The sequence below is a fragment of the Mchenga conophoros genome, linkage group LG13 (genome assembly GCF_057382185.1).
Source record: "Mchenga conophoros isolate Kocher_MC1m ecotype Shallow Benthic linkage group LG13, M_conophoros_male_GT1.1, whole genome shotgun sequence".
NCBI classification, from domain to species: Eukaryota; Metazoa; Chordata; class Actinopteri; order Cichliformes; family Cichlidae; genus Mchenga; species Mchenga conophoros.
In genome coordinates, this window is record NC_140538.1 from 6,057,805 (window position 1) to 6,076,434 (window position 18,630).

General features: G+C 39.7%; 2 protein-coding genes across 5 annotated transcripts; one reads left to right on the forward strand and one right to left on the reverse strand.

Annotated features, from left to right (window-relative positions):
* Positions 1-794: 794 nt before the first annotated feature.
* Positions 795-8,335, forward strand: zc3h15 (zinc finger CCCH-type containing 15). The gene is made up of 11 exons (XM_085296174.1): positions 795-1,019; positions 2,704-2,805; positions 2,978-3,089; positions 3,189-3,341; positions 3,930-4,021; positions 4,363-4,545; positions 5,769-5,849; positions 6,020-6,085; positions 6,183-6,290; positions 7,110-7,245; positions 7,365-8,335. Exons 1-11 carry the CDS (start codon positions 945-947, stop codon positions 7,550-7,552), a joined length of 1,296 nt encoding a protein of 431 aa, XP_085152300.1. The 5' UTR covers positions 795-944; the 3' UTR covers positions 7,553-8,335.
* Positions 8,336-9,087: 752 nt separating this feature from the next.
* On the reverse strand, positions 9,088-15,366 carry rbm45 (RNA binding motif protein 45). 4 transcript variants are annotated; one of them, XR_014894790.1, is made up of 11 exons: positions 14,903-15,355; positions 14,415-14,537; positions 13,916-14,042; positions 13,617-13,742; positions 13,336-13,506; positions 12,689-12,818; positions 11,671-11,761; positions 11,215-11,372; positions 10,868-10,943; positions 10,034-10,765; positions 9,088-9,645 (listed from the first exon to the last, which is right to left on the reverse strand). XR_014894790.1 is itself a non-coding variant. In XM_085296175.1 (11 exons), exons 1-10 carry the CDS (start codon positions 15,176-15,178, stop codon positions 10,649-10,651), a joined length of 1,395 nt encoding a protein of 464 aa, XP_085152301.1. In that variant the 5' UTR covers positions 15,179-15,355; the 3' UTR covers positions 9,088-10,170; positions 10,626-10,648. The 4 variants fall into 4 exon arrangements, 3 of the variants coding, with proteins under 3 accessions (XP_085152301.1, XP_085152302.1, XP_085152303.1); XM_085296175.1 differs by having other exon boundaries at positions 9,088-10,170; positions 10,626-10,765; XM_085296176.1 differs by having other exon boundaries at positions 10,626-10,765; positions 14,903-15,352.
* Positions 15,367-18,630: the final 3,264 nt, after the last annotated feature.

Here is an 18,630-nt window from a genome sequence, read left to right on the forward strand (position 1 = left end):
GCACACAGCTGTTGTCATGAACGGCGCACTCGCTTACATCACTGTCATGAGACATTCTCGCAAAAAAAATCATGGTTTTAGTAACGCAGTAACGCAGCGTTCCTACGGGAAAGTAACGGTAATCTAATTACCGTTTTTGTAATAGTAATCCCTTACTTTACTCATTACCTGAAAAAAGCAATCAGATTACAGTAACCATCTCTGCTGAGGACAAGCAACTAGTTTGTGAACACTCTGGGAACTTTGCTCTGGATGGTTCACCCCAGGTATTTAAACTCTACCTTCACTGCATCTGCTCTCTGCAGCTTCACTGTTACACCTGTCTTCCTGTCATCCACACACATCTTTTACAGACTTTCATTCCTCTTCTCTCCAAAGCATACCTCCCCCTCTCCAGACTCTTCAGCCTGCTACCTTATATCACTATAGATCACAGTGTTGTCTGCAAACATTGCAGTCCATGGACACTCGTGCCTGACCGCAACTGTAAACCTGTCCATCATCACTGCAAACAAGAATGGGCTCAGAGCTGATCCCTAAATTAATCCTACCCGCACCTTAAATACATCTTACCATCTCACCATGTCTTCATACATGTCCTGCACCACCACTGTAAGAAGAAGAAGAAGAAGAGGAAGAAGAGCCTTATGTTTGACACCCCTGAACTAGACGTGTTTTGCAATTTCCTTAGGGATTACATAATTTCCTTAGGGATTAATAAAGTATTCTGAGTCTGATTTTTCTACAGACTACAGTACCCATCCTGCCTCTCGGGGTGCGTGTTGACGTCACAGAACATCAACAACTCACATGTGGCCTAGAAGGCGCTGTTGCGGTGCTAGCAACAAGCGGGTAATGTGGAGCTGACTCCCCTGCAAAATCACCATATTAATAAAGATATTGAACAGCTTCACGCATTTTGAGAGAGCTGTACCTGAGCCGGCATGCCTCCGAAGAAACCCGCCCAGCCCGGGGGAAATAAAAAAACTCAGGAGAAGAAAAAGGAAAAGATTATTGAGGTAAAAGTTACACGAGTTAGCGTGTCGTTGATTAACCCTAGCTGATAAGCTAGCATACGGCTAACCCAGGCTATCGCAAGTGCTGACAGGTGAATCGTAAAGTTGTTCTGGCCTCTGGGCAGTTGTCAGTGCCTTCTAATTGTTCGGTCCATATTTCCATAGTTAGTAGTATTCTACTAAAGGCCCCTTCGGGTATAGTTAAACCTAAAGCTAGCTGACTCTCGACGAAGGCATGCAGCTAACCGATAAAGCTAAGCTGCTATCAGGGCCGTCCCGCCGCATGAGCAAGTGTCCACAGTTATTGCTTTAAGGTTAATATCCCCTGTTGAAGACGCATGTAAGAATTACAAACATTATGTTAAAGCTTATGTAGTGTTTTATGAGGTTTTATTCATGGTTTTAAACACAAACGGGCACGAAGGCGCAGAGTGAAAGGCCTGTTTTCTGACCGGCCTCAGGACTGCTCAGGAAACACATTTCAGTCTGTTTCAGTGATGTAAACGGGCTAGAAATGAGTAATTTCAAGCTCAATTTGTGTGTATTTAGTTTTGTACTGAAACAACACTTAATGTTATCAGCGTCTTCCGGTCGCTTACATGTTTTCTGTTGTGGTTAAGTTTAGCAGCGGGAATTTCAAGTAAATTTTGAAAGGGGCGCAGTTTGTGCTCGAAGTTTTTAACATGCAACTTCATAATTCAGTTTCCTTAACACCAGACAAGCAACTCTTGCTTTCAGTTGCAAAGTTTTTAATTTTACAACAGAAAATGGTGTTGAGCCAGGCTGTAGGTGTGACTTTTGTTGTTGGTAAAATAACTATTTAAACACATAGATGAGCCACATATTGCACTCTTGGTTCAATACCACCTGTTAAAATCAAAGCCTACTGTTATGGTGGATGATAAATTGGGCCTGTGGGTTTTTAATAAAGAATGAACGTGAACTAAATGAAGATGAAACTTGGGATGAGTGCTGCAGGCAAGGTAGTGCCTAAATAAAACATTTAGACAGAGCGATACAGTGCCGCAGAAGGCCAACCATAGCCTTCAGTTCTAATCGCTGTGAAAATTACCCTGAGTAATGATGTTTAGTGAGCTAATTTTTTATCATAGCTGTATGTCAGATTTTGAACAAGTGTGTCAGTATTTGTTGAATTAGACATGCATTTATGATCTGTTCCTTGTCGATAGTCTAACTTTTCACAGACTTGGTCTGCTGAGACAAATTTTGGTTTCTCTGAAATCCCTGACCACTGGCCTCATGTTGCTGTTAGTCAAACGAAAGAGAACAGATGCATCAGCATTATTTTAAAGGATCTATGCAATAAAAGCAAACTTGGAGGTTATGCTTTGCATAATGAGCCTAACAAGACTGAACCAAGACTACAATCTCGGTTTTGGTTGTGTGATAATTTTTGCTGTGATATGTGCAAAAGAAAATCAATTCACTCATTCTTTTAGCGATCTTAAAACTTTAGAGTTTTCACCTGACTAGCACACTTCAACTAGGTATGGATGGAAAAGTGAACCATGGCCTGATATTGCAGATGTGTCAAGTGGATTTCACTGTACTCCTTGTTGTTGTGATGTAACACTCACTCAGGCTTTGTGTTTGGAATTGTATTATAAAAGTGGCAATTAATAAAGATTTGTTTGGGCTCTTGTGTTTGTTTGTTTGTTTTTTGTAGGATAAGACATTTGGCTTAAAGAACAAAAAAGGGGCCAAGCAGCAGAAGTACATCAAGAATGTTACTCAGCAAGTCAAATATGGACAACAAAGTGCCAGACAGGTTGGCGAACTGTTCTTGCCTTCTGTATTTCTTTCTGCCTTCATCCTTGTGTATCTTCTTAATCCTTAAGCCAAACATTCTTCTCTTACTTTTGCTCACTCTACTTGCTGTCTTCCTTAAATCTTTTGTAAGTAAGATAATCTTTAAATGTGGCTGAATTTGTCGTGTTTAGATTGCCCAGGCTGAGGCAGAAAAGACCACCAAGAAGAATGATAAGAAGAAAGAGCTGGATGAACTCAATGAGCTTTTTAAACCCGTAGTTGTTGCTCAGAAAGTCAGCAAAGGTAACACACAGCATGTGACACACAGGAGATGAATCATTTGATGTGTTAAATTTGATAAGAAAAGATGATTGATCTTTTTTCTCTCTTTATTTCCTGCAGGTGTTGATCCAAAATCAGTGTTGTGTGCGTTCTTTAAGCAGGGTCAGTGTACTAAAGGAGACAAGTGCAAGTTCAGCCATGATCTATCCATGGAGAGGAAATGTGAAAAGAGAAGCGTCTATGTAGACGAAAGAGATGAAGACCTGGAGAAAGGTTGGTAGACATCACAGTTAACCTGTACATATTGAAAGGGGGGTTATTGCTGCATGATATCAACATCTGCATCATGATTTCTCTTAGCAAATCTGTTTATCATTTTATATTATTCAGATAAATTAAGAAGACAACCATCTGCTAAATATGTAAACAGCTTGATTTGATATTTAGTTATGATTACATGGGTCTTAAGCCTACTTTATGGCAGCTTTGTTTATTTTTCCTGAATAAAATAGTCAATATTTTCCCCTGTAATGCAAATAAACCTCATTCTGAGTTTATTTCAACTACTGATATCTGGACTTAAAATTCAATGATGAACACTTCATTAAATTAACCAGGCCTTTGCCTTATCTCCTTTATTGACTTTACCTGGACGGGTGGTCCATCATGCCTACCATGTTTGTTTGTTTTTCCTTTGAAAATTAACTGAAAGTTCTGCTACGTCTTACTATCTTAGAGCCCCATCCTTGTACAAAAAAGGCCAATGTGAGCTATTTTTATGAGCTACAGGAGAGGGTGTTGGGCATTTTAGTGATTTGAATTCATACCCCATGCTGAAAGACTGTGATGTGCTGCTTTCAGACACTATGGAGAACTGGGATGAGAAGAAACTAGAGGAAGTCGTCAACAAAAAACACGGAGAAGCTGAGAAGAAGAAAGCCAAAACACAAATCGTAAGTCTGTTAATTAGTGAATGAAGACAAGGAGCTAGATATTTGCTGGTCGTCTGTGTTTTCATCAGGTGGTTTAATGAGAGTGTGGGAAACGGACTTGTTTGTGTGGTAAGGTGAAATGCAGGGAGTTCAGGGTGTTTGCTGGATAAAGAAGAAGCAGAGAAAACCAAATCTAGGGAAAAAAATGTGCTTTTTTCCTCTCAGTTTGTTCCCAAGAGTCTTTTGGCTCTAAACAAAATTCCTCAAAGACAGTCCATCTAACAGTTCAGTCAACTAATACCAATAATAATACACGATTTTGTCTGCTTTACTGTTGCTAACTCACACTTGTTTGTCTGCAGGTGTGTAAGTACTTCTTGGAGGCCATAGAAAACAATAAGTACGGCTGGTTCTGGGTGTGTCCCGCAGGGGGCGACAATTGTATGTACCGGCATGCTCTGCCTCCCGGTTTTGTACTGAAAAAAGACAAGAAGAAGGAGGAGACAGAGGAAGAGATCTCGTTGGAGGAACTTATAGAGAGTGAGGTAAGGATAACTACAACAGCGTGCTTTAGGGAACCTTTGAGGTGAGTAACAGCAGCACAGAGTTCAACTATTGAATGAGATGGACTGGAAGGTGTAAAAGTGAGGCTGCTGTCTTGGGTATTGCTGATATGCAAACCGTTTTTACCATAGACAACTTTGCACTTTTCTCCTTTAACTTCAAAAGGCTGGCTCAGCCTGGTGTGGAGGTTCACGTACCAAACCAAACAGAAGCTGTGAAACCTTTATGTGGGTGCTGAATGATTAAATGCCTCAACTAATGCTCCAAGTAGGCAGGTCAATAGGAGAGCGGTAGTCCCAGGGTCCACTGGTCAGTTGTTGCTCGATATGGTCCCATTAGACCAAATTGTCATTGGTTATACAATTACTAGTGTTACTTACAATATAAGAAACAAATCGTCTGGGATTGAGCCATTGTATTTTTTGCAGCTAGAGGAACAGACTGGAACCACTTTGATCCAGACTGATTGACACCATGTTGAAGAAGTCACTGCATTTTGTTAAAACTTTATAGCAGTTTCTGTTGAAATCATGTTGGACAGTTTAACTATTAAAAAAATGCCATCTGAAACAGAAAGCTAAGTTGTCTGTGTTTAGAGCTTCTGCAAACATTCACGTCTCCAGCTTAAAGCTTTACGTGTGAATGTTATCACTACTGGTGTTTCTGTAATGGCACACACATCACAACCAATAGCAGCAGCCTCACCTAGTCCAAGCTGAGTGCAAACATGTATCTGAATCGGTTATGATTTCTTAAGAAAAGTACGTTTCAAATAGTTTAGTCCAGACAGATGAGATTACGTATCATTGCAGACATCTAGACATTTAGTGACAGCAGTGCTAATAAATGTGAGCAAACTATGTGACCTCTGCAGGGTAGTGGAACGATGTTTAAACATGAATACAAAACTGCTTAATATAAATTGGTGTCGCGGTCAGTGCTGCTGTTTTGGATTATTTTTGAATGTGTTACTTAGGATGTTTGCTAACAATTCAACATATGTAATTATGAAAGTAAACTATTTCTACTCAGTATTGAAAAACAGCAAAACTTGCTGTTAAGAGAGGACATAAGCTAAGACTGAGATATTATAATTGAATGCTAAGAAATGTCTCTGTCTTCAGATGTTGTGGCCTCATGCTGTTACCTCAAATTAATTAATTTAAGTGCGGAAACTGAGATTTCTTTCTTTGTCTCTCTCCAGCGTGCAGCTCTGGGTCCAAATGTCACTCGGATAACTCTGGAGACTTTCCTGGCTTGGAAGAAAAGGAAAAGGCAGGAGAAGGTTGGACACATTCAAACATTGTAGTAGCATCAGGTTGTCAGAGCCAAGTCCCCACTTTTTCCCTGATATTATTAAAGACTTGATTCCTCGGGGGGTTTTCAATGACTGAAATCATTAAAGCTTTTTCAAATATTTTTGTCAAGATATACTTGATGCTTTTGTTTTATCAGGTGGACAAAGCAAGGGAGGAAATGGAGAAGAAGAAGGCTGACTTTAAGGCTGGCAAATCTCTGGTGGTGAGTGCAGTGGTTGTGAAATTTCACCTTGGCAGCGGTGCCGAAGCAAAAATGTCCAAACGCAATTTGTATTATTATCTGTATTAATTATCTGCAGGTGAGCGGCCGTGAGGTGTTCGAATTCCGCCCAGAGCTGGTTGATGATGACGATGATGAAGCTGACGACACTAGATATGCCGACGAAGAAGAAGAGGAGGAGGAAGAGGTAATTGTGAAATTTCCAGCAATTGCATAATGCAATAAACTCACAGATTTGGTTGGAGGCAGTTTGAAAGAAGCTCTGTGTTTTAGAATAGACAAAAACCTCCCACAGTCTTGTTTTTCTGTAGTCTGTGAGTTTATATTGATTTCAGCTCTGTGGCTCTCACACTTGAAATGAGATGTCCCCGCACAATAACCTGTGTTTGGTGTCTAATATAGTTTGCGTTGTTGGTATGAAATATAAATGTTTTGATGTTGGCATGCAGTGTGTTGGTGTTACCACTTCAAGCGATTTATTTTAGTTTCTCTGTGAGGTCAGTGTAGTCAGGCAGATATGTTAAGGTACTGATTTATACTGGAGAACAAGCATTCAAATATGAAGCCAGTATTTCAGTATTTTATAGCTGGTGAAAAAAGACTTATAGGTGAATAAATATTAATATTACTGATAGTATTAATGATAGTTGAACCTTCTTACCAGTGATTGGTTGAGCCATGCACATCTGTACCACATATCGAGACAATGTCAGTGTTTTCTTTAGTTAAATCCACACATGCAAGTCTCCCAAAATTCCCTTTTTGACAGTTGTCTTATTGTTGCTTTTCCAATGTAGTCACAATGGTTTATGCTTCCTAGCTAGACTAGTATTCAGATATTTTCTAATTTTATGGAAAAGGAAAAATGTATACATCAAAGATAAGAATTTTAATATTACTTTTTTTTCTTGCAATTTTATTTGGACACTAGAGTTTTTTAAAATTCACATACATTTCCAGCCCTTCCACGTTTTTTCTTTTCTTTCTTTCTTTTTTTAAATTTCAGATTGATACTACAGACATCCAGGACATAGACTTATCTCGCTTTGTTCCACAAGAGGTCGACAACACAGGTATTACTGTAGCATCCATGGACCGGTTCACCTCTAGGAATAAGACAGAGACGACGGAATCAGACGACGGTGAGAGAAAAAACACACTGGTCAAAGTTTATCCCTTTTTTGTAAGAGAACAAACACAGTACTTCTGATGAACAAACGTCAGCTGTGTGAGTAGCATTTTTTTCCCCTCCTGCTTGCAGAGGAACAGCTGAACGGAGCTTGTGGTGGCGCCGAGGCCAACGGGCTTTCAGAGGAAGAGGGCGGAGGGGAGGATGGAGGAGGGGAGGATGAAGAGGAAGAGGAAGTACCGGTAGATGAAAACCTGTTCACGGGAGAAGATCTGGAGGAGCTCGATGAAGAACTCAACACACTGGCGCTGGAAGACTGATGAGGAGGGAGCAGGAGGTAGAAGTCAGATGGACTAAGTGGCAAAGGGATGGACTGATGGATGCATGGAGCTAAACATCAAAGAGACCAGACGTTTGAATGATTTTAAGTTTCAGAGACTCCAGTAATAAAGCCTGACTATATCTTGACATCACTGCCTGTCTCTGCCCTCTGTTTTCACCGTACATCATTCTGTCCTCTGGGTGTCCAAATTTCCACGGCAGGGCCAACTCCACGCATCTCTGCTGAGGAGAACTTTGCTGTGGTTGCACACTTTTTGTTGCTTTACAAACTTGATGGCTTACACTGACATTTGGTAAATTAGGCTTCAAGTGTTTCTCTACTTGATCAGTAAAATATTGAATATATTGATTTAAGGGAAGTGTATCAGATTTAAAATTAAAGAGCTATACCTGTTAGACTGTATTATTAAACCAGACTTCAGTGGCGAAGAAGTTATACAAGTGGAAGGTGAACACAACTCACCTGCTCTCATGCCAAAAAGCTTTAGTTAGGAGATGCACTTTTGTGATTAAAGTAGATTCAAGATTTCAAGATTGTTTTCCCTTCAACAGATCCACTATTTCATTTAGCTGAGGTCACAGCTCTGCTGAAAAAATCTCTTATTTTTAGTAAAAAAAATGTTTGAAGGAAAGGTCCAAACTGAGCTTCTTAAATGTCAGCTCCCTGATCTGAGACCAGATTTGTTCCCAGTGCCAGCCTGGTATTGTAAATAATGTTCTCATGAGTTGCCTAAAAATAAAATAAAATTACTGTACATCCAGTGTCCGTCTCTTTTTGGATGCCATTGCTAAATAGCTTGATGCTGTCCCTTTTCTGTTTAACACCCATATTTCAGTGATTGTTGTCTGCTCCCCTCCTGTTGTGTACCATAAAATAAAAGCAGTGTATTTTCAGTGATTCAGGGTCAGCTTTACCTTTTTAGACCCTCTCTCTGGGCTAGGACCGGGATAACACACAACCAGCGCCAATGCTGAGAAGAAAAAAAGATTTGGAGCTCTGTAAACCAACCACCTCCACTCTCAAAGTCTGTGGCCCCAACCAGTGGTTTTAAAGTTGATTAGTAGAGTTATACTTTATGCCAAACCCACTCAGTTATTTATAATATCTATATGTTGAAATCCAAGCTTGCTCTTAAGCCAGAACAGGAGACTAGATAAAGCGCTAATTAAGAAAACATGTATTTCTGAAAATGCAACCTAAGTAAAAATCCACCCAGGTTTTTAGTGTCAGATATATGCACATGGGTGAATAGCCAAGTCAAACAGGGCTTCCCCCTTTAGAGCATCAGAGGGACACTGCAGGACAAAGACAAGTACAACAGAAGGAAATGAAGACCCAGTATCCAGATGGTCTCTGGGTCATCATCACATATTTTTTTAAAAACTACAAACTGAATGCATGACCTTTTAATTTAGCAAGCTTCTTAGCATAACAGGAGAAATGATGGTTTTATAATTTATTTTTTATTAGCTGTTCAGTTAATATGTTGTAAAAGAAGAGATGAGACAGACAATGTGTTCAACTATATTTTTATTGACAAAAAAAAAAAGTTTCACAGTCATTCAAATCACCACCTTTTAACCGAGACCTGCACAGGCTACAGAGCGTACCATCAGACAAATAAGGAGGACCAGATGTGAACTACAAACTGTCCACATCCAGCTTTATAAAGCCTGTTTTTCACAGCTTATCAGTAAACTGCAGCCTCCTGCCTGCAGATTTTCATAAAGTAAAATGCTGCACACTGCCCGAACCATGAGACTTCTCACGTCAGCGTTTCTTAAATAATCTGTTAAATCAAAGAGCAGTGTCGAGGCTGACATTTTGCACTTAGAAAGCACGAAAGTATGACACTGACCACAAACTACACAATTGCTATTCACAGACTGTTTACGATTAAGACTTCAGTTTATTAGTGTTATAACACTGGAGCGTCCTATCAGTGAGTCGCTGCAAGGTCACTGACCAGGAGTAAGGTCAGACAGGTGTCAAAGGTCGTGTCAGAGGTCGGGAGAAGGTCTTGATATCGGTCTGTCAGGTCAGGTGTCATTGTGTCATGGCAACAGTCGCCTGGGGAACAAGAAGCTGCAGTGTTATTCACAGGAAGAGAAACGACTGTCATCAGAAACTTCTTGACATCTTGTTAGAGTGTCGCTTTTGTGACTCATGAGGAGAGAGCTTCACAGGAGTGCACAGGTGGGTGACGTGAAGGAGCTCTCTTTTAGCTTATAATCAGGCTTTGAAAGCCTTCAACACAATTTGAAGACTCTGATCTGTGTTTTTTTGCTTTACTGACCAGACTTAGTATTGCAAGAACACTTATGTACAACACGTGCTGTGACATTGCTAATATATCAGGAAAAATCCAGAAAGTTGGTGTTTCCTAGTGTTTTATTTCATAAATACTTTGTTGTCTGTGTAGTGCTTCCTAACGTTTTCTTTTTGCACGTCTACCTGCCTCCATGATACCACCTGTTGGATCAGACATCACAGCACTGCAGAACTTTCTTCCTTGTGAACTGATGAAGTAGCACTGGTCCTTTGTAGTTGGTTAGCCTGCCTACACACTGAGCCTTTCTTGTCGCTGAACAGACCCTGACAGGTGATGTAGAAAGCCAAGAGTTACGCTTGTTTCCCACTATTACGCAGCTGAGATTTGAACTCCCAGATTACTTCAAGCCGTCACCTCACACTGTCCCTGATCCTTTCCCTTTTTGTACTTATTGTGTTTATAGGTTTCATTTTTGATCTTTTGTCGACGTTTGTTAAGAGCGTCTTTACTTTGTGGTCAGTCAACACATATACCCGAAGCATCTGACACTAGAGCGCACACACACACACACACACACACACACACACACGTGTTGGATTAAATAAATCAGAATTCCTAATCAAAAATATAAGAAATTATTCTCGTTGGCAGTGTGTCTGATATTTTCTTAAACAAACATGTAAACAGACAAATTACGTGTACAGTGTATATATTTTGTTTCCAAAATACTTCCAATTGCACATACTGGTGAGCCTGCAGTAGAAGACTGCACACTTACCACTGGTTCGTGTCATGTAGGCTTCAGTAGGTACGAGGACGTTTATGAGATTCCTCTCTGGGAGGATCAGCCAGCATCACCTTCATCTTTACCCCGTTAACGACGCGTCCGTGGAGCGCTGCCATGGCCTCGTCCGCACACTGACAGAGATGAACACAGTGATGAAGAAGAGTTTGAAGTTTACTTACATTCTATTCCTTCATTAATAAAACCCACAAGTTTATCCTCAATCTGAGCTTTACCTGTTTATCTGCATACTTCATGTATCCAACTTTCCTCCCTGGAACCAAGTGGACTTCAATGAGGGAGCCAAAGCGACTAGACAGACAGACACAGGGAGGCACAGACGAACAAATAACATTTAATTGTAAAGCAGGAACATTTGCTAATTCTGTCTGTTTGGTTTAATAGCAGCTTTACTCTGTTATTTAAGAGCACTTAGCCTGATGTTATCATCCACAGCAGTTTGCACTGATTGAGCCAAGAGTCGTGATCAAGCAGACCTTTAACCGTCCCGGTAATGCACTGGTTTTTTTTGTTTTGTTTGTTTTTTACTTTTAGTGATTGAGTCAGACCACAGGGCACTTACCAAAAAACATCCTCCAACACATCGGGGGGCAGCGGGGAGGGGCTGAACACGACAAACAGCCGCTCCTTGGTTTTGCTCTCAGGCGGAGCAAGCTTCTTCAGCGACGGCAGGTTGGCGTCGGTCTGAATTCGAGAAACTGACGAGACAACAGAGAAGCCCTGGTACATACCAACACAGAGAACACAGGATCAGTAATTTAAATGTCACATACTGTTCACACACTGCATATCCCTCAGAAAAGGAGATTCTAGGTTTGATCTGTTGAACTACTTTTAATCTTTATGTGAGCACAGATTTTTAAAAGATCAGCTAATAAGAATTAAAATATAGCTTTTTTAGAAATTTTCTTATTATCATTGCTAAAAAAAACCATCTGAAATGTAAATAAAATGTGCAGAGTAACAAGACGATGACCTGACACAATTTTGTAAATCAGATGTTGAATTAATGACTCACAGGTTTCATCACTTGGCTGCTGGATGGTCCGTTCCAGACCGCTGACATCATCTGTGCTGCAACAAACTGCATGGCCATCCGACCTACAGGACTACACACAACAGCAAACATACAGGCTGTTTCCAGCTGTGGACACGATGGGAAAATTAAGTCTGCCTCAAGCACCCAGCACAGAGGTGCACTGGTCGCTTGTAGGGCTTCGTCTACATGTTATAGCTAAATATAATCACAAGGGGGCAGTGTTAAAACTCTGTGCAGCAACTATAATGAGAGCGACTCTTTTTCATGTTTGTGATGTTAAAGACAGAAGGTGTTTAGAAGAAGAGTGTTTAAAACACTGTGTACTGTGTAGTAGTGCATGCTACTTTAATCTCTGATGGCTTTTTGTGCTTCTTCCTGTGTTGCGCTGTATTCTACTGATGTGTAATTTTCATGTTCAAGCCAACTTGAACAGGAAAGGAAACACTGGTCCTACATTGCATAGTTAGAGACGCTGAGGCATAGCATATTGAGAAACAGCAGGGGGAATGACAGCTGTGCATCTCAGCCCCAGTTCACTGTCACTATATAGTCCACAAGCACCAAATTTAATATCCTGGCCAAGTTAACTAGATCCATATTGTTCAGGATCGTCTTCTGCCTGTTCTTCTGATGTCTTTTACTAGAGAGAGTGTGAAGTTCATGAATAATGTGAGTGTGTATCGCTAACAGCTTTGAGATCACGTAATATTTAAAAAGGCAGTCACGGCACTCTGAAAAAACACTGCCCGGTCACTACAACCCACAGGGGACAACTTTCACCTGTGAATATTTAACAACAAATAAAATGTGGCCAAGAAGGCATGCAGACAAGGTCGCAGTTAATTATCAGTGGCATTTTCGTTCCTATCTTTTAATTTATGGATATATTAACTTTAAAGGGTTTTTCTTCTCTGAGGCTCCAGTAATTTGTGACCCTTCTGCAGGCTCAAAGTTAAACATATACTGTTGTGTAGTTATGTGTGCATTGTGTGTATACCTGCCGCGGTCCTCGCCGTCGTCAACAAAATTTACAACCAGTCTGTTTCCAGGTGGATATTCAAAGCCATTTAGCTTTTCTCTGGCATAAAGTGCTGACCCAAGATTGCTGTAGCGAATCAAAGCATGGCCTGGAGGCAGGTGACACACAGCAAAGAAAAGGTCAGAGTGGAATATTTTACAGTCATCAAAATAGAATGGACCACATCAACATCCACAGAGAACCGATACTGCAAACTAGAGTAAAGCTGATGTAGTGTGTAAAATAACCATCAGCTCCATCCAGTTTTTCAAATGTGAGGGTTTGCTCCTTTTAGCCATCTCATATAATCACAAATACAATATTTTTAGTCACTCTGTCACACTAAGAAAACATTCATGATTAAAATCTTGTCACATCTGTAGAGGATTAAATTGATAACATTGGTGGCTCTATGTTCTGTAAGAGCTTACTTTGAGGTTACTGTTCCCAACAATCTGCTCAGTGTTTAGTGATTCCTTGGCCCAACAGGTGAAGTTGGACAGTTACCGTCCCTGAGCCTCATTCTGCAGATGGTTCGTGTTAAAAGGGTTTTTTTTCTCCTCAATGCAACAGATTCTGACTGGTGTAACATGTTGGAGGTATATAAATAACATTGAACTGTTAACCTTTGTTCATTCCATAGGCATCCCTCTGCAGCTCGCAGTACTCCATGCCAGGTATAATGTCAAAAAGAGAAAAAATCTGCTCTTGATTGAGTGCAATGCGCGTGGACACAATGAGACAGCGTGTGAAATCACCGTGGCGGTAATCTATGACTGTGTAGTTCCCAGGGTCGCCTATACAGAGAAGAAGGACACCAGGGTCAGTACCAAGACAGAGGATAATACTAAGACCTTTACCCTTTCCTTCCTGTGGTAGTAAATTCTGATGACAAAGAAACTCATACCCAACGTGTACTGGTTCATGGATTCAGAGCCGCCAGCATAATCATTTCTGGCTGCTGCTCCTCCAGAGCTGTAATCTTCTGTTGCTGTCGATTTGCTTCGAGGCTCAGCCAGAATGGCCCTGTAGGCTAATAACATCATTTCCACAGTTTTAAATCATAAACATAACCTTTACTAAGTGTTAACAGAAGTGAGAAGTCACCACAGCTGTAACCGTTCACCAACCATTCTGTATATTTGATGTTCATACAGCTGCTTCTACCAGGATTAATGAACAAGTAAATGAGTTTGGCAGACCTACCTTTGTCGCAGTTCTCTATGGCGAGGGCAGCTTGGGAGGGTTTGTAGTACCTTACGTAGCCGAGGCCTTTACTTTCTCCTGTAAACTTGTTTTTGATGATCACACAATACTCAATATCCCCATACTCCTGCAAAACAGAAAACAGAAAGAATCTAAATGAGCATTTAGGGGTGTCAGTGAGTTCTAGAGAGCCTCAATTAAGATGGCCTAAAAGAACACACTATATACGCTAAGCATAAGTGGTCTGTATATAGTTAAAGCATGTTTTTTGTTCTTACTTAACAGAAGTTTATGCATTTTTAGGCCATTTGATAGACAAATATAAATATATTTAGCTTAGAGCAAAATACTTTAATCACAGTCCTGGTGTAGGTTCTTTGGTAGATGGCCAAAACCTCTGTGCGTGAGCACAAAAATATTTTTCATAAAGGAAACACAATACTGACATTAAAACACAGGCAAACATAGAGCTGCAGAACCACAAAAGAAGAAGTATTACTTTGAATGTTTCTTTGAGGTCCTCTTCTGAGAAGGATTTGGGGATCATGACAAAAATCCTGGTCAGCTCCTCATCCTCAACATCTCTGTGTCTCGTTGATGACCGTGACTGGGCTATAAATACCTGAAGAGCCAACATTTGCAAACAAAGAGACACAAATTATGCATTAAAATAGCGGACGATACACGTTAATTGTATATTTTCGAAGAAGAATCGCAACTATGATATTTTCTTATGTAAAGTTAAGAATAAGATTTATCCCTCGCCAATAAATATTCCATGTTTTGTCTTCTCAGTTCCAAATATTTAAAATTTAAACAGCATTTTGCACAGAAGAGTGAGATTGTAGATAATTAAGGTTCCGTGAACTGAAAGCAGCTAACGATCACGCCCCTTTAGCTTGCTAGCTATACGCATATTATAAATCGACCGTCTGAACTGAAGCAGACAAAATATAATCTTTTTGGAGACCTAACCATTGACATTACCTTCACAGGTTTAGTCCCTTCCACCAGGACTTTTCCGTGCATTTCTTCCATGGCCAAGCAGGCCTGAGAAGACTTGGCAAACTTTATGTAGGCAATGCCTTTGGACTCCTTTGTCTGCTTGTCTTTGACAACCCAGACCCCCTGAATGTCCCCAAACACGTAGAAGCTTTCCCGCAGCTCATCTTCAGTGATGGACCGACTCGTCACCACGAACAGTCGGCTGTTGGGAGGATCGTCGAGGTTTTCGGGCACCTGTTTGGAGGGATACTCCTCCATCTTCGCTTCCCTGTAAACACTAGTGATGTGTCGGTCGCGAACGAAATGGCTCTTAGATCCGAATCTTTGACGTGAACGACGCGAGACGGCTCCTTATCGCGAGCCATGTTTTTTTTTCCTTCTCTCATCCTCTCTGGAATTTTTTTCCGCTTCACTCCACATGCCAGCCTTGTGTTTTGCGCTGGGAGGAGGGGGGAGGGGCGGTAGTTACACAGTAGCACAGGAACAGAGCTTGAGGGAGAGACAGAGAAAGAAAGCCAGGGACAACAACTCACATTAGAAAGGTATAGTAGTCATCCACAACTATTTTCAGTTGCGGATGATAAAGGATTCAGAAGGTTTATTCATGCAGGCCTATATGACAGAGAATGTGCATCTTCTTTTTGTTTTCACATTTTAATTTATATTTAATTGTGTTGTGGTTTGCAGTGTTTTGTGTTGTTTCATTTTAAATTTGTTTGAAAGGAAAGGGCTGAAAATTTAAATAGTTAAAAGTTGAACTGTGACTAGTTGGTTTTTGTATTATATGATTTATTTATTACATTTTATGTGAAGTGAATAAATAAAAGTATATTTACGGTGGCCCCTAGAGACAAAGCATGTACAAACTTCAAAACACGTACAAACCCTGAAGCGCATACAAACTCCAAAACACGTAAAAACTCAGAAGCACGTAAAAACTCCAAAACACGTACAAAACACAACAAAAGTGCTCCAGAATGCTAGGCGCAGTGTTGAGCTTTTGTTACCTAGAGGCTACACAAGCCAGCAAGTACTAACGACCGGATTTGGTGTGTGGTAGTAACAGGTTAATGAACTTTTTTTTTTAATTATTTGAATATATATGAGTGCTTGTGTATAAATACACAAACAATACACATATGCTTTCAATTGTGTAATTTAAGTGATCTAGGTAGCTCAGTTAACGCTAGAAATGTGTTTTGGAGTTTGTACGTGTTTTGTCTCTAGGGGCCACTGTATATATTTATATATAAACATATATAAATAAAAACCACTTTTTTTTACATTAGTAATTCTTTTTGTGCATAATTTTATATTATTGTTAATAATAAATAAATTAAAGCAACAAAACAACCTGAAGAGCCGGTTGGGAGCCGAAAGAGCCGACTCTTTTTAGTGAGGCGAGCCGAAAGAGCCGGTTCTCTAAAATGATCCGGAAATTCCATCGCTGGTAAACACAGCAGCGTTTCCTTGCAGTTGTTAGTGCTGCCTTCATGTGCTCCGCGGCAATTTTTAAGTAAAATATAACGCTCTCGTTATCTACGTGTTTTGAAAAAGAAACTTTTGGAAAAGTAAATTCCTTCATTAACATTATTTAGATTGAGACTTAAAAATTCACGACTTACCGCTTGTAGTAGCCATTTGCAAGCATTTGAAAACGTTATGAATCAGAGAAGCAATGAAATTGAATCGTGCATAGAGAATGTTTATAAGGCATGAGATTAAATTTTGTTTTAGTACTTTTTGTTTTAAATCTTTAAGTATTTAGAAAGTGAATTGCTTTGTTCGCTGTCAAATGAGAACTTTAGAGAATTAATTGTAGAAATTCCGATAGTTTTAAATGCATCCGCGGCGCTGATGACACGTATTTGCGTTTACTGCCCTCTGCAGCATGGGAAGGAGAAATGCAGGTGTTACAAAATACCCTGGTGTTACGAAAAGATGCTGCAGAGAGGTTTTGTAACTAACACGTTAATTAACATGAGTAATGGGACTTATCACCAAACGAGAAGCCCTGATGGTTTATTAATCCTATTAATCGTGTTCTATAAATACCTGACACAGGATTACACTCATCAGGGATCAGCTGTGAAATAGTTACCTGAGCTCTTACTGTCTGCCTCTGTGTGTGTTTGTGTCAGAGTATTTTTGTTTTTAAAGGTTTTATTATTCATATAATAATCAACTAAGAGTGTTTATATTTCTCTTCTGTACTGTTTTTGAGAAACCACACCTGCGTTCTTGACAAGATAAGGATGATATTTCCTTTTTTGTATGCTTCATGATGTGTATAAATAAAGCCAGACTGCACCAAGGAGGTGTGTGAGTCTCTCCCTGAGTCTCTCACCCGTGCACGTTTAAAACTGCTCTAGGTGTCTGAGTGATATTTCATTGCATCTGAGTACTTGATAATAGAATATCTTTAACAGTTTGTTTAAAGAAATAAGAGGGAGCTAGCCCTTCGTTACAGATGATAGAGTTAGTCACATTCGTGCTGGGGACAGGCGACCAGAAAAGTTGAGGGGTTATATCTATAATGTAAGACCATGATTTTTAAATTAAACACGTGCTGTTAAAATATGATGTGCTGTACAGGTAGATTATTATTTTTGAACGCATCTTAGTTTGCATGTGTGTGCGCGCGCGCGATCGCTGGTGTCTAGGTGTATTTTTAGGCGCTTACGGGTCACGTGCTGAATGACCCTTCTGAGCACAAACGTTTAGATTTTATAGCCACTTTCTGTCATATTCCAGTTTCACATGTTGTGAATGTTGATCGCTATATTTCCTTGTGTTTAATAAAACAAGTCTTTTTTACTATCCTGGGGACACATAGGGTTACCTTGAGAAAACACTCAAGGGTTACCACTTAACCTTTTTATTTATTTATTTTTTTTCATTTTCTTTTGTCTTTCATATTTAATATAAATATCATTTAGGCACATAAATTTCACTTCGCGAGTGAGGGTTCATTTTGGGATAAGGATGTAGAGTGCAAAAGGCAATGTAAGAAACTACAAGTAGAAGACATAAAAAGAAGAAAATATAATTTATTTAATAATTTGTAAACATTATGCGCACATTTTCTATTCGTAATTGGTTTGTGGAGAGTAAATGTACCTAAGTGTGTACGATCATTGAGTGACTTATTAAATTACGTGTCAGTTTTGTTAAATTAAAAGGCTATCTTTGGTTACCAAGTTAAACGTGGAGTACTTTCGGTTGCCAAAATCCTTCACGAAACTTCTCCAGAAAAGCAGGTTCAGTTTGCCCCATAAAGGCTCTGGAGGAAATGCGACAAGATTCTTGGGACCTGTGCTAAAACTCCCTTTCGTGTTCTTGCTCTCAGCCTCGTCGCCTTGCGTGTACACACATAACAAGACTTAGTAAAACCTTACATATAGACACGAAATTAGTGTTTCTGTGTTTAAATTGTATTTTTTTCATAAAAAGTAAACGACTTCTTTATACAAAATTAAAGCTATGACATGGATGAGGATACATATTGATATTTTGCTCTTTTCTATTTATTTTTTATTTATTTATTTTTCTTCTACTGTACCTTTCTGCTGAGTGACTGTCTTCTGCTCGTCAAATACATTTCATTGCGATGTTGACTTTGTGCTAACTTGCATATGACAAATAAAACTGAAAACAAAAAAACATAGAAATGATACTACACGACACGTAATGGTTAAGCGGTAATCTCG